This window comes from Zootoca vivipara, chromosome 2 (genome assembly GCF_963506605.1).
Source record: "Zootoca vivipara chromosome 2, rZooViv1.1, whole genome shotgun sequence".
Classification (NCBI taxonomy): domain Eukaryota; kingdom Metazoa; phylum Chordata; class Lepidosauria; order Squamata; family Lacertidae; genus Zootoca; species Zootoca vivipara.
The window spans coordinates 46931011-46944289 of record NC_083277.1 but is presented as its reverse complement, the minus strand read 5'-3'; the positions used below and the strand labels follow the sequence as shown (position 1 = coordinate 46944289).

Sequence of the window (13279 nt, the reverse complement as noted above, 5' to 3'; positions counted from 1 at the left end):
TGGGGTGAGATCCCGTTGCTCGGTCCCAGCTCCTGCCAACCTAGCAGTTCAAAAGCACATCAAAGTGCAAGTAGCTAAATAGGTACCGCTCTGACGGGAAGGTAAACAGCGTTTCCATGTGCTGCTCTGGTTTGCCAGAAGTGGCTTTGTCATGCTGGCCACATGACCTGGAAGCTGTATGCCGGCTCCCTTGGCCAATAACATGAGATGAGCACCGCACCCCCAGAGTCAGTCATGACTGGGCCTAATGGTCAGGGGTCCCTTTACCTTTTATAGTCAGCATCCCCCCGACACATTTCTGATGCCAAAGTGATCACAATCTAAACAATCCAAGTACCTGGCCTAATATTTCCAAGACAGTCCACCCCATAAGTCAGTGTTCAGTGTTCATCCTTTTATTTGGATTATCAAACATTCCATTCTCCATTCCCTGATCAAAAACAGAACCATAATTCTCAGATATTGTTAGGTTTGTTATGTTGTGGTCACAAGTAGTTACACCTAGATAGAGACGGTTACGAAGGTTTCCTTTCATTACTGAAAGTGGAGACTTGACCTGCTGTTGAGCAGGCAAGATCAGAACTCCAGGTTCCAATTACTTACATTAGGTCTGGCCAATACTAGTGGCCAATCACAGGAAGAGAATGCCACTCAGATCCATGATGATTAATGTATATGTCCAGTTGTGTTTGGTTTTTACTACATAACTAGACAGGTAAAAGGGTAAAAGGACCCCTGGGCGGTTAAGTCCAGTCAAAGGCGACTATGGGGTTGCAGCACTCATCTCGCTTTCAGGCCGAGGGAGCCGGCATTTGTTCACAGACAGGCGCAATGAGACACCAAGACAGCAATCGTAATGGCGCCTACTCAGAAGCAAATCTCATTGACTTCAACAGGGCTTACTTCCAATTAACAGGTGTTAGGATTGCAGCCTTACTGTAGTTTAAACAACAACAACAATATAATAATAATTTATTATTTATACCTCGGCCATCTGCCTGGGTTTCCCCAGCCACAAGTGTAGAACATAATACAACCAGAATTTTGCACTGGAGGCGCCCACTGCAACCCAAACACTCGCAAAACACCTTAATCCAGGCATTAAAATCTTTGTGGTGATTAGAATGTTTAATTTCATGATAATTTTAGATATAAAGTTAATTATGTTTTTGTTCCTTTTCAGAGAGCCAGGAACAGAAGGTAAGCAAATGAGTGTCTACAAAAATAAAAAAGGCAGGCTTAGTATTAGAAATGGTCTGTGAGGATTGTGAGAAGGTAAACTACAGAGACTGTGTGGTTGTGACGACTTGGATCCGACCTTACTATAAGGAAAAAGTGATTGTGCTGTGAAGTTTACTTTGCCTAGATCTTTGGGTCTGATTGCTGATTATACCACAAACAAACACTCTGCTCGAAAACCATGTCAAAGCTAGGTAAATTACGGGATAAAAATAAAATCCATTTAAAGCAAGATGAGCAGAGAATGTGTATTTATAGCCACAGTACATGAGCCAGACTTGAACTATCAATTCCTCACTTTGTCATTTAGGATTATTATTTTTAACTGTTATTATAAATCACTATCTTGACATTTGTTTATGTTTCGTCTTCATTCAATATAGCTCCTCAGTGTTCAGTTAGGCAAGAGAACAGTTCTGCTCAAGTTCTAACAGACACAACTGATCCTTTTCAGTTCACAACTGGCCCTTCAGATATTGTTGGACCCCAACTCCCATAAACCCCGATCAGTATGGTCAATAGTTAGGGATGATGGGAGCTGTAATACAGGAACACCTGGAGAGCAACAGGACCCCCACCTTTGGATTAGGTTGCTGTTAATATTCAGGATGTTTTGCTACTCCAGGCAAGACTGAAAATGCCACCTCCATCTACTCCACAGGGCAACCCCCCAGTCCAGGCAGCTGTACAATCCCTGCTAAACATTGAAAAGCACCTCGTGAGGTAAGAACAATGGGGGTGGGATGGGCAAGGCAGGAGGTAACAGAGTGCTCCAAAATCACTAGGATGAACATAGTCTTTTTACAGGATTACAGCCCATTCTTCTACAGTATGTCCTTAGAAGAATTTCCCCTGGTATTCAATGGTGCTTACTCCCAGGCAAGGTCACATAGGATTGTGCTGTTAATATTAACCTCTGCACTAACCCTTCAATGTGCAATTTTCAAAAAAATCCAGGAAGTATAATTAGGTTTTAGTTTGCTGCCAATGAAATATACACAAATCAGTGTAACCAATATGCAAATATCCCTCTAACCCAGAATCCTGCTCCTACAGCCATGAGTAACATGAGCTAGTTTCCTGACCATTAATATAAAAAGCAGTGACAACAACAAACCCTGCACGCATAAAGTCAACTCTAACCTTCATTCAGAGAAGCAGGCTCTTGGGGTGGGGTGGGGGGTGGGGAGTCAGCTTACTGCACAAGGTATTTTTCATAAGTGCCAGAGGCTAAGTGAAGATGAATGTTCAATATGCATCCTATAAAGCATAGTCATAAACTCCAGAGCTGAGTAATGATGGTACACACTTGTAGCAGAGAGTAATAATGGGCCTCATTCAATATACAATAATGTGATACTAAATATTTATCTGCCCGTCACAAATTTAAATGAAATTCTTTCCATTGCAAAATATGCTGTGCACATATATCATAAACTACCCTTCAAGAGGGCAGGTGGTGTAAAAGGACTAACTTAAAACTGCAATACCTGCAGATCTACTGTTGCCTAACGAACCTGATTATCCTGTGTTAGTGAACCTCTAGACAAGCTGGGAGTCAAATGAGAAAGGAGGACACTCTTCACTTACTGCATAGATGGGCCACATTCCCTTCTGGGCAACTTTCTGAGGACTGCATGGCAGTGGTAGATGGGGTCCGGGACACCCCTCTCTATCCTCCATGTGTAAACCATCTATTAAACTTGAAGGACACATTCCGGAAAGCTCATAGCATGTAGAATGCATGTATGAATGAGAGCAGTGAGGGGTGTAACTTTGGAAGAGTGGGGAGACTTCTGAGGGCCAGATAGACAGATCTGGGGCTCCCTACATAACTGCTTTAAACAACTTAGCCCTGGAGAAATCGAATACATGTGACTAGTTAATAAGGTTGCCATATTTCAAATAGTAAAAAGACAGGAAAGTTGTTGAGCTTTTTTTGTTGCCATTTTGAGCTATTTTAAGGCAAAAATCAGCAAAATCAGCACTGCTGACATGATGTGCCATACATCCAGATTTCCCAAAACATTTGTCCAAATGTCGCTGCTCATCCTCAGTCAGAGCAGGACTGTAGCATCACAGGCAGCATAGTTCTCAGGAGGAAAGGCACATTTCATAAATCTAATCTAGTTTTTAGGGACCAGATATCATTGATTCTACATTTCCTGTCCAATTTATAGTTCTGGGCATGAGACAGTGCAGGGAAATGCCGTTAACTATTAAAAGGAAAAGAAACCGCACCCGGCAGTTCCTCAGCTTAATGCACATTTTAGCAACTGCACATTGCCTGAAGAAAGTGGCCTCATCATTTAGTTCAGGCTATAAATCCTTTGCGACAGATCTGAGCCATTTTGCCAACGGGTTGGAATGAAATCCTATACTCTGATTCTGGCATGGTCTGCACATGAAAAGCATAGAAAACCTGAGGGTAACTTTAATTGGGCAAAACAGGGAATCGGGAAATCTACTAATCCTAATGCAAGTTTAAATTGGGAAGAGGTGGAGACAGATCTCCAGTATGTTAATTTATCTAGGGTAATTCTTCTGTAATAATCACCTGTGTTGGTGTTGTTTTTGAGGAGCATTCATTATTTCTGATCTAGCCCTGTTCTTGACTCGGTGCCAGCTACCACTCAGTAAATATCTTCAGCTTTATTACCATGACATTTCCATCCCTTGGAGGAATGAGTTCATTCAACAGCTGATGACACAATTTAACTGTGATTTTAGCAGACTTATTTCAAGATGATCCATGCCACTGTCTGTTTTGTAATCCTTACTAATGCCAAGCTCTGAGCAAATACCCTGAACGCAGAAGAGTTGTTCTTACACATGCTGTGACTTTCATACTTGAGCATCTAAAAGAGAAAAAGAGAAAAAGTAGTGTATGGGGATGAGTTTGGAATACATTACCTGGTAGGGGAAGATACCTGTTTATTAAAGCTGTAATACACTATGGTTTGTTTGTGCCAAATGTACTTTCCAGCTGGAGACCTACCATTCTGGGAGTAGGAAAGGCCCTAAACAAGGACACCCTAAACAAACAACAGAAGTGCGTACACATTTAAAACTCAGTGTGTATTTCAGACACTTAGAGGATATGTATTTAGATCAATTTAGGAAGACCAGCATGACTTCTCCATTGTTGGAGACATTGCAACAAGGGACAGAATGACTATGGCCAAATACAGAAAACTTCAGCAGCTATTAATAAAGGGCCTTAGCTTCATTCCTCCACTGGACCTGGTAAGTCAGAGCCAAGGATTTATTTATTTGGTCTCAAAGAACACTGTCCACAATGGAAATTTGTCCATGCAGTGAAAAGACCCATGTGGACATAAGAACATCAAGATTAAATATTTATGCCAGTGTTGTTGAAGAAAAAAGGTTGAAGAATCACTCTAAAACAGATCTAGATGAATCTTAAGTAGGGAATTGCATTCACTGTACCCTCAAAGTTTTTCCAGATTAATTTGAATTTAACACATACCTTGCAGCTTCTGCAGACCAGATACATAATAATGATGCAATATCTGAGTATCTAGAACAGGAATGGGGAACCTCAGTCAGCCCAGGCACTGCATTCCCTTCTGGGCAACCTTCTGAGGCTCACATGCCAGTGATGGGCAAGGTAAGAGGCAAAAGTGGGCAGAGCAAGAAATGTAAACTTTATCTTCCAGGCATGCCTGGAAGAAGCGGACCATTTGGATCCCTTCCAGTCAGGATTCAGGCCTCATCATGGGACTGAAACGGCCCTGGTCGCACTGGTTGATGATCTCCGGCAGGCTAGGGACAAAGGTGAGAGCTGTTTCCTAGTCCTGCTGGATCTCTCAGCGGCTTTTGACACCATCGACCATAACATCCTTCTGGACCGTTGGGAGCTAGGGGCACTGTCATACAGTGGTTCCGCTCCTTCCTCCTGGGCCGTGTTCAGAAAGTGGTGGTGGGGGATGAGTGTTCAGACCCCTGGGCTCTCACTTGTGGGGTGCCTCAGGGTTCTGTCCTCTCCCCCATGCTTTTTAACATCTACATGCAGCCGCTGGGAGAGATCATCAGGGGGTTTGGGCTGGGTGTTCATCAATATGCAGATGATACCCAGCTCTACCTCTCTTTCAAATCAGAACCAGTGAAGGCAGTGAAGGTTCTGTGTGATTGCCTGGAGGATGGATGGCGGCTAACAGATTGAGGTTGAATCCTGACAAGACAGAAGTACTGTTTGTGGGGGACAGGAGGCGGGCAGGTGTGGAGGACTCCCTGGTCCTGAATGGGGTAACTGTGCCCCTGAAGGACCAGGTGTGCACCCTGGGAGTCATTTTGGACTCACAGCTGTCCATGCAGGCGCAGGTCAATTCTGTGTCCAGGGCAGCTGTCTATCAGCTCCATCTGGTACGCAGGCTGAGACCCTACCTGCCTGCAGACTGTCTTGCCAGAGTGGTGCATGCTCTAGTTATCTCTCGCTTGGACTACTGCAATGCGCTCTACGTGGGGCTACCTTTGAAGGTGACTCGGAAACTACAACTAATCCAGAATGCGGCAGCTAGACTGGTGATTGGGAGCGGCCACCGAGACCACATAACACCGGTCTTGAAAGATCTACATTAGCTCCCAGTATAAAAAATCTACATTTAACCCTGGGACCCCACTGTCATGTACTCACTGTAAGCAAATACATAAATACCATATATAGCAGGTTCCGCCTTCAACAATGTATAATGGTACTGTGCTCGTAATTACAAGAATCTATTAAATGTTGTAGGTAGGTGTCATGGTTGCCACTTGGGGGGGCACAACCACTACATGCGCCTTTCCTTGTTCCATGCTGTCTTTCTTCTGGATTGTTCCCTTTCTTCCAAGTATCACAGTAGGGGAAGAGTAAAAGACTGACCCAGTAGTATGGAGAAGATACTAATTCTAATCACACATCATTAAGTTTAAGCCAGTTATGAAAATAATATGATGCTATAGAAATACAAGTTTAAGTGTGGGAAAATCAGGCAAGAGGGATAAATCAGTGACAGATCACAGAACATTCACAGGCTGTTTTCTGTGGCAGGCCGTGTTAAAAAGGAAGGCAGCTAGTCTAGACACATCAGTATCTTCCTCTTGTGGTCGGACTGTGTTTTGTCTGGAACCAATAGCTTGGAGAGCCTTCAGGGTTCAGACTTCCCAAGGGTTCTTCAGAGCCACTTGTCTTAATAACAGTGTTTGGACATGTGCACTACAGCCAACCACAGCTCAAGAGCAGTTAACATCCAATTCTCTACTGAATTCAGTGGAAAGAGCACAAAATTAGAAACCTTCAAAATGTTATATGCCTATAGATTTTAAGCAATGTGTGTTGATGTTTTTTACCAACCTCTTGGAGTTGACCCTCACATGGTTCCTATTAAAAAGAAATGCCAATAAACCCACAAAACTGTAATCAGCTGCTACCAAAACCAAACACACTTTCTTTTTAGTTCTCTGTAGATTTGGGGGTGCTTCAGTTTCTCACAGAAAACTGCAACACCTGCTTTTCAGTAAAATGTAAGGCACTAGAGTGTTTAAGCACAGTAGGTGCAGAAATTTTAAAGCTAGAGACATATTAGGTGGAATAACCAGGGCAACCATCATCATTAGAAAAAGGTCTTATATCTTCCCTCCATTTCCTATTCCCCTATCACTCTGTTTTGGTACCCAGAAAGAGGAGGGTTCACAGAGCAAAATAAGAGAGTTTATTTAGGGTAAAAACAGAGCTTATAAGAATTTAACTCAGATGCCACTGCCTACTTTACTTGAAAGACATTCCTAGGGCAACAGAGAGCCTCTGGTCGTCTCCCAATGAACTCAGTAGCTGTCTTTGAATTAGAAGGAAATGCTATCCCCAGATGTAAAGGCTATTCCTTTGACAGCTGGGTGAGAAAACAAAAACATGGAGATTGTGAAAAGACAGTTAACGTCAACGCCACCCTGCTCTTCTTCCAGAGCCTTTTGTTTATTATTATTCTGTATTGCATGTATAAGTTTTCCCTTCCCTTGTTACCAATTTATACATCCATCTCATCATGATTATATTACAAAAATGTCTAAGGTTGAATGTTTATATTTAATAATTTTTAGGTAATGCTTTTGTGTTAAAGCATATCTTTATTTCTCAAGCAAATAAACTGTAGGAAACCAAGCAAAAACTTTTCAATATACAAATACAACTTTGTCACAGTATCTTTGTACAACTTTCAAAGTTTCCATGAAATATTCCCTGCATTGACATTTTTTAAAGCATCACAATAAGGATTGTTCACAATCACATACACTCACAGTGTTAGAATTAGGCACTAAGATTTCTTGTTCTAAACTGATCCCTGTTAAATGTTAATTATTAACACTTAGGGTTGAAAAGAAGGTGTTTATGATACAATTCCAACACCAGGCAGTAGGTGATATCCAATGTCACATCAGATAATGTGATGGGACCCCACAGAGGGTTCTCCAAATCTTCATGGCAGTTTTGGATCAGTTGGGGATTATAGGAGGACGGAAAAGAAAGGGAACGCCTATTGGCTGAGCAGAAATCTCTTGTACAAGTGGGCTGCCACAGTTGGATGTCAGCCATAGTACAAAGACCAGACCTAGAGAATATTCACTTGGTAAACATCACATTCTTTTTTGTTGAACCTCTGCAAAAACTTCACCTTTGTATTTTGTTGGCAGTCTTGTTTCCTGGCAGATTGGCAACACTGCATTTGCACAGCGACCTACTTCTGGGCCCAGTAAATACTGAACAGCCAGGCATTTCAGAAGCTTTGAGCTAGTGAATTGGAATTTAGAAACAATTACTCCAGGTCAGTCTTTGAGTTCCTTACTGCTATGGCATCGAAGAACCACACTGCTGGTTGTTGTAGACACTGAACTTCCCAGCAACCATTGTATGAAAAAAGGAAGGAAGAAAAGTCCACAAGAAACCATGTGACGTTTCCAGTCCAAATTTATACTATATGTGGTGGTATGTTGTTACTTCTTTGGCTACCTGTGCATATTGTAGATTACATGCCGACACAAAGTATTTATTGTACCAGCTGTATTTCTAAATCCTTGGGGAATTTTTTTGTTCTGCTTGAAATGAACAATAACTGCACTGACGTCAGTAGAGCTAAGGCATGCACACGTTCACGTGGGAAGTTCACAACCGTATAGACAGCGCAACAAAAATAAAAATATTTCCTGTTGCGGGAGTCAGTTTGTGAGGACTGAACTGCTCTTTTGTGTACCCTCCCTTATCCACATTTCCATGACACTCATGCAGCACTTCAAGTATAAGGGTCCTAATCCAGGCCACAGTATCAGGTCAAGAGGTGCTCAGTGAGACTCACTGGCCACATCGGAGCCTTGGCCAATAAACCACAGTGGGCTTTGGGCTTGTATGAGCCCCACTCCCATGCACTCAGGAGGAATGTGGAAGCTTTCCATTTCTAGTTCAGATTTACCACAACGTACCATATTCTTCAGACTTGACAAACTGGAATTGTTTGTCACTTTGGCTCACTGAAACAAGGAACTTAAAACCATAGGTTATAAATCTGAATATTCTAATCAGCATTAGCCACAGTTTAGGATTCTGATGCCTCATCCTTGGAGCTATTTTTTTTTAGCACGCAGGTGAGGAACCTTACTTTTGTGGGCCAATTTTGCATGGTTTTGTATGGCCAATTTGGCCCACCAGGGTGGTTTGGGTGTTTCCTACACATGGCATCATACAGGTAAAGGTGGGGCTTGACTCAGCCAAAAGGGCACCCCTTGGCCAAAGCCTCCTTGTGCTTCTTCCAAAGAATCTAATAACAAACTGATTGTCGGGAGCCTCTGAAGCGTTGCACAAAGCAGGAACCCAGCAAGGGCAACCTTGCTGGATCTGGGCGTGCAAGAGAGCTCCCTGCAGGAAACCCTGTTGTGCACCCCTACCTGCTCAATTTGGCTAATTTTCTAAGTATGCAGCAGGCAGCAAGGTGCTGCTAAAAGCAAGTTTCCCCCTTCATTTCAGAAGCTGTTTCACTGCAAACAAAGGGGGAAAGCTTGCTTTTAGGAGTGCCTTTCCTTCCAGGCATTTGGCAGTTCAAAGGATAGAAATGTCATTTGTAACACCAAGAGATTGACAGGTAGGTCACTTACCTGTCCAAATTTGACCCACAAGACATATTTGGAAAAGGATCTGGCCCATGAAGCTAAAGACATTCCCCAGCGCTGATTTAGCATGATGCCCAAATGTGGCCAGTTTCTGATGAGGTATTTAACATTTGCAAAGAACTAAAAAAATACACGGTCACCCACTTTATATCAACATTATTTTCTTTAAAAAAAGGCTCAGCATAAAATAAACTTTTCCTTAAAATAAAACTATTCCTGTTTTTTTAAAGAAAAAAACAACCCTGCATAGTCAAAGAATAACTATAATAAAAAATCCATTTGCAGGTAAATAGCAGAGGGTCTTGGTACTTGCAGCAACTGGTGAAGTGCATGCTGACTATTTTTAGGTGAGAGGAGACCCTACTACAATTCTTACACAAAAAAGGCACAACTATTCAATAGTTATTACAGCATAACTACTTTCTAAACTGGGGAATTCAAATTATTTATAAGGCTAAAGGGTGTGAGAATGTAATAGTGCAGCACTTTCATTCCTGAGTCTCAAAATAAATTAATAAAATCTGTAACCAAACTAAAACTTTAGGCTTTAAAAGCATATATCCCTTTCACGTTTTTGGTTTATGTCCTTGTATCTCTCTTCCTTATCTGCATTAAGCCTCATTATGAAACTATAAAAATACAATTTCCACAGGAAGTAAACAAACATATGCACTGCATTGATACGGACAACTAGGAGGTACAACTAGTATTAACTGAAGTATACAAAGAAAGAAAAGGCAAGCTAGATCAACACAGATACTGGGCAATAACCATAAATTCCTCTCCCAACATCCAGATAGTACTGTTAATAATGATAGATTGTAGAAGAGTAGGTTCTACTACCCTTAAATAATATGGGCATGGTGAATTAAGGTATACAGAAATTTTGTTGCATTCGTCAAAGAAAGAGAGTCGCAATAAACTGAGCAAAAAGCTAAGCTTTGACAAGCTACCATCAGGTAATGAATTAGTTACCAGTAAAAGCACTAGTACTTTAAAATACAAACAAGAGTCTTTTGAGAGGGAAAAAGCTCTGTCTACTGTGAAGCATAACCAGGACTCCACAGTCTGGTGGGAGAGCCATTAATGGTGCCTGAAGATGAGGAACTGAAGGAAGTTGCAGATCGAGCAGGAAATCCTACATTTATAAACAAAAGGCAGAATTATTATTCATATATATGATAAAAATGTTGCTAGATTGTTTCATGTTAAGGATCTTCATGGAGTCACAAAAACATGATTCAGGCTGCGGGGGAAGGAGAAGTGGGAGACATCCCATTGCACCCGTGAACCTCATTAGGTGCACACAACTTAGTTGAATCCTACCCTTTATATATGAAATTTTTATCAAGCCATTTTCAATTCAGTGAATAGGATACTGGGAGAAGGTGGAGGTGGGGGGCATTTTGAAAGTAGTGGCAGAGGTCATTGTGGTCTTCAGTGTCATATGTGGCCAGTATGGTTTTAATGCCGCAGAACACAAATATTCAGTATTACTTTTTAAAAAGTATCCACTATTCATTTAAAATCATCTGTAGAGGAGGGATGCAAGATTACCAGCATTTGCTGTTATTGTCTTACTGCTGTGTAGATTTTGTTTCAAATATAGTGGTACCTTGGTTCTCGAACATATTCCGTTCCGGAAGTCGGTTCAACTTCCGAAACATTAAAAAAACAAGAAGCGGCTTCCGATTGGTGCAGGCGCCCCAGAAACAATAGCTGACAACTGCATCAGACATTCGGCTTCCAAAACACGTTCGAAAACCAGAACATTTACGGTACTTCCAGGTTTTCGGCATTCAAGAGCCAATTTGTTCGTCAACTAAGCCGTTTGAGAACCAAGGTTCCACTGTATTTTGACTTTTGAAAATAATTCCCCTAATATAATGTGAGATGGCTTCAGGGATATCTGCCTTGAGCTATTGGCAGGATGTAACTTTGTAAGACTGAACATTAAATAACAATCTTGAGAACAAATCAGGCACAATGCCACGTCAACCAACTATTCCGAACAAGTGTTCTACCAGCTAAGACCTATTTCTCACAAATAACACTTCAGATTGCAGATGGCCTGACATGTCTGAAAACTCCTCCACAAAAACCCCCCAGCAACACTGCTCCATACAGAACATTAGCATGTCAGGTAAAGGCTAGATTAGAGTCCTTGTCCTGGTTTCCATGGTGAGAGAAGTTGTTTTTTATGGAAGAACATGTGTATACAATCTGAAGTAGGAAAGCTCAGCCACAGTTTATCAGGCCATTGAGAACTAGCCTTAAGATGACAATAGGTAGAAAAGCAGCTGGGGACCTACAAATAGCGGGTGGGGAAAAGGATCAACAATATTTTTCCTCAATACTATTCTGCTCCCAACTGCAGCCTCTGGGGCTGCTTTTAACTACTGTATACAGATAGCAGCTGAAGAAAGTCTATGAATTTAGTGAAAATGGAAACTTTCCCCCCATTTCCAAATGTTGTGTTCTGTAATGAGAACCACTGCAACAGGTAGGGGCAACCTTTGACCCTCCAGACACTGTTGGACTCCAACTCCCATCATCCCTGACCAATGGCCATCCTGATGGGAGTTGGAATCCAAAAACACCCACAGCCACAAGTTCCCCACCCTGCTATATAAGAAAAAAGAGGGGCAAAACATCTCTTTGGGGTTTATCACGAGCTGATTGACTTTCTTTGAAAGTTGTGCCATTTTAAGAAGAAGAGAGGATTTGGTTTAGTGTTACAGCTGCTCTTGTAGTTTCCTTTCATAAGCACAGAACTAAAATTAGTGTGCCCATTGGCTCAGAGGAGCCACAATTAAATAAGAAACCTGTGTGAGGTGATAAGAGTCAAAATTGGCAAGTTTCAGTATCCTGCAAAGTACAGTTATGCCACTTGGCTCAGGCAGTCTACTCTGAGGGGAACACTCTCCCTTGCTGCAATGTTTATGCAGTACAATAGTTCAAGCGAGAAAAGTTTGTTTCAATTCAAAATGGTGAAGATCTGCTTACGTTGTCTATGCTCAGGACTCGTCCTTGGGAGAAAAGCTGGGTGAGTGAGCTGCTCCTTTGGTGAGAAAACAGCATAGTGCACTGAAAGACATGGCAGAACAAATGGGCAGAAATTAAGTTGAAACCACACAAAATATGAAAACATTAAGGGGGGAGGAATGCTTCAGAACTCCTTGACACTTACCTATTACTGTAACAGCCATCCCTGCTAGTAGTGCAAAAAGTGTGAAAAACATGGCTTGATAGGAATCAAGGAAGTGTTGGAATAAGCTTGGTTCATCTGAGGATCATATTGAAAAGAAGATATATGGGTATCCATGTTATAAACAGACCTAACACCCTAAACTGTTTTTAATGCGATTGTGCTATCTATTTAAATAACATTATTTGACTATTTCAAAGCAACGTTTGGAATGTGCATGCCTGTGATAGTTCAAAAATATATTTAAATGTCAATATTAATTGCTTTCCAGAGCCCCTGAAAATGTTATACCATTATCCTTAAAATACAGCTTTAAAGAATTATCAGTTAAGAGTATGATGCTGTGCTTCCTGAGAGATCAATGGTGAGTGAACAGCAAAAATTCCCATGCATGCACCCAAACATAATTATGTGCAAATTGGTGCTTTCCCAGGTTGCTCTTTCAACTAAAGCCATAGATCTAATGCCACTCTCTGGGTCCCCTCCCTTTTGTACGAGCTTTTTGGAAGCACGAAGACCTGCCCTAGAAAGGGAAGGTTCTGGGATGTTGGTGAATACAGAGGCATTGAATACCAAACTGGCACTGATTTTCTGAACTTTTTCAAATTAGGAAAAATCTGTATGCAATAAAATCTATGTTCTAGCAATGCTACACTACCACATTTGCCTACATAT

At 41.6% G+C, this 13279-nt stretch overlaps 1 protein-coding gene and 1 long non-coding RNA gene across 3 annotated transcripts in view; one reads left to right on the top strand and one right to left on the bottom strand.

Moving 5' to 3' along the window:
- LOC118080685 (uncharacterized) overlaps positions 1–13279 on the top strand; it is a 64993-nt gene that overhangs the window by 50317 nt on the left and 1397 nt on the right. Inside the window, exons 4-6 of one of the 2 annotated variants that reach the window (XR_009557106.1) lie at positions 1184–1200; positions 1901–1962; positions 7930–12968. This is a non-coding gene — a long non-coding RNA (uncharacterized LOC118080685). Of the gene's footprint in view, positions 1–1183; positions 1201–1900; positions 1963–7929; positions 12969–13279 lie in introns of those variants that run through there. The other variant, XR_004691998.2, reaches the window with a different exon arrangement.
- NUP210 (nucleoporin 210) overlaps positions 10404–13279 on the bottom strand; it is an 82567-nt gene continuing 79691 nt past the window's right edge. Inside the window, exons 38-40 of the mRNA XM_060271458.1 lie at positions 12587–12682; positions 12403–12483; positions 10404–10534 (exon numbers count right to left, since the gene is read on the bottom strand). Coding sequence (XP_060127441.1) covers positions 10434–10534; positions 12403–12483; positions 12587–12682 — 278 coding nt within the window. The 3' untranslated portion in view covers positions 10404–10433. The remainder of the gene's footprint in view (positions 10535–12402; positions 12484–12586; positions 12683–13279) is intronic.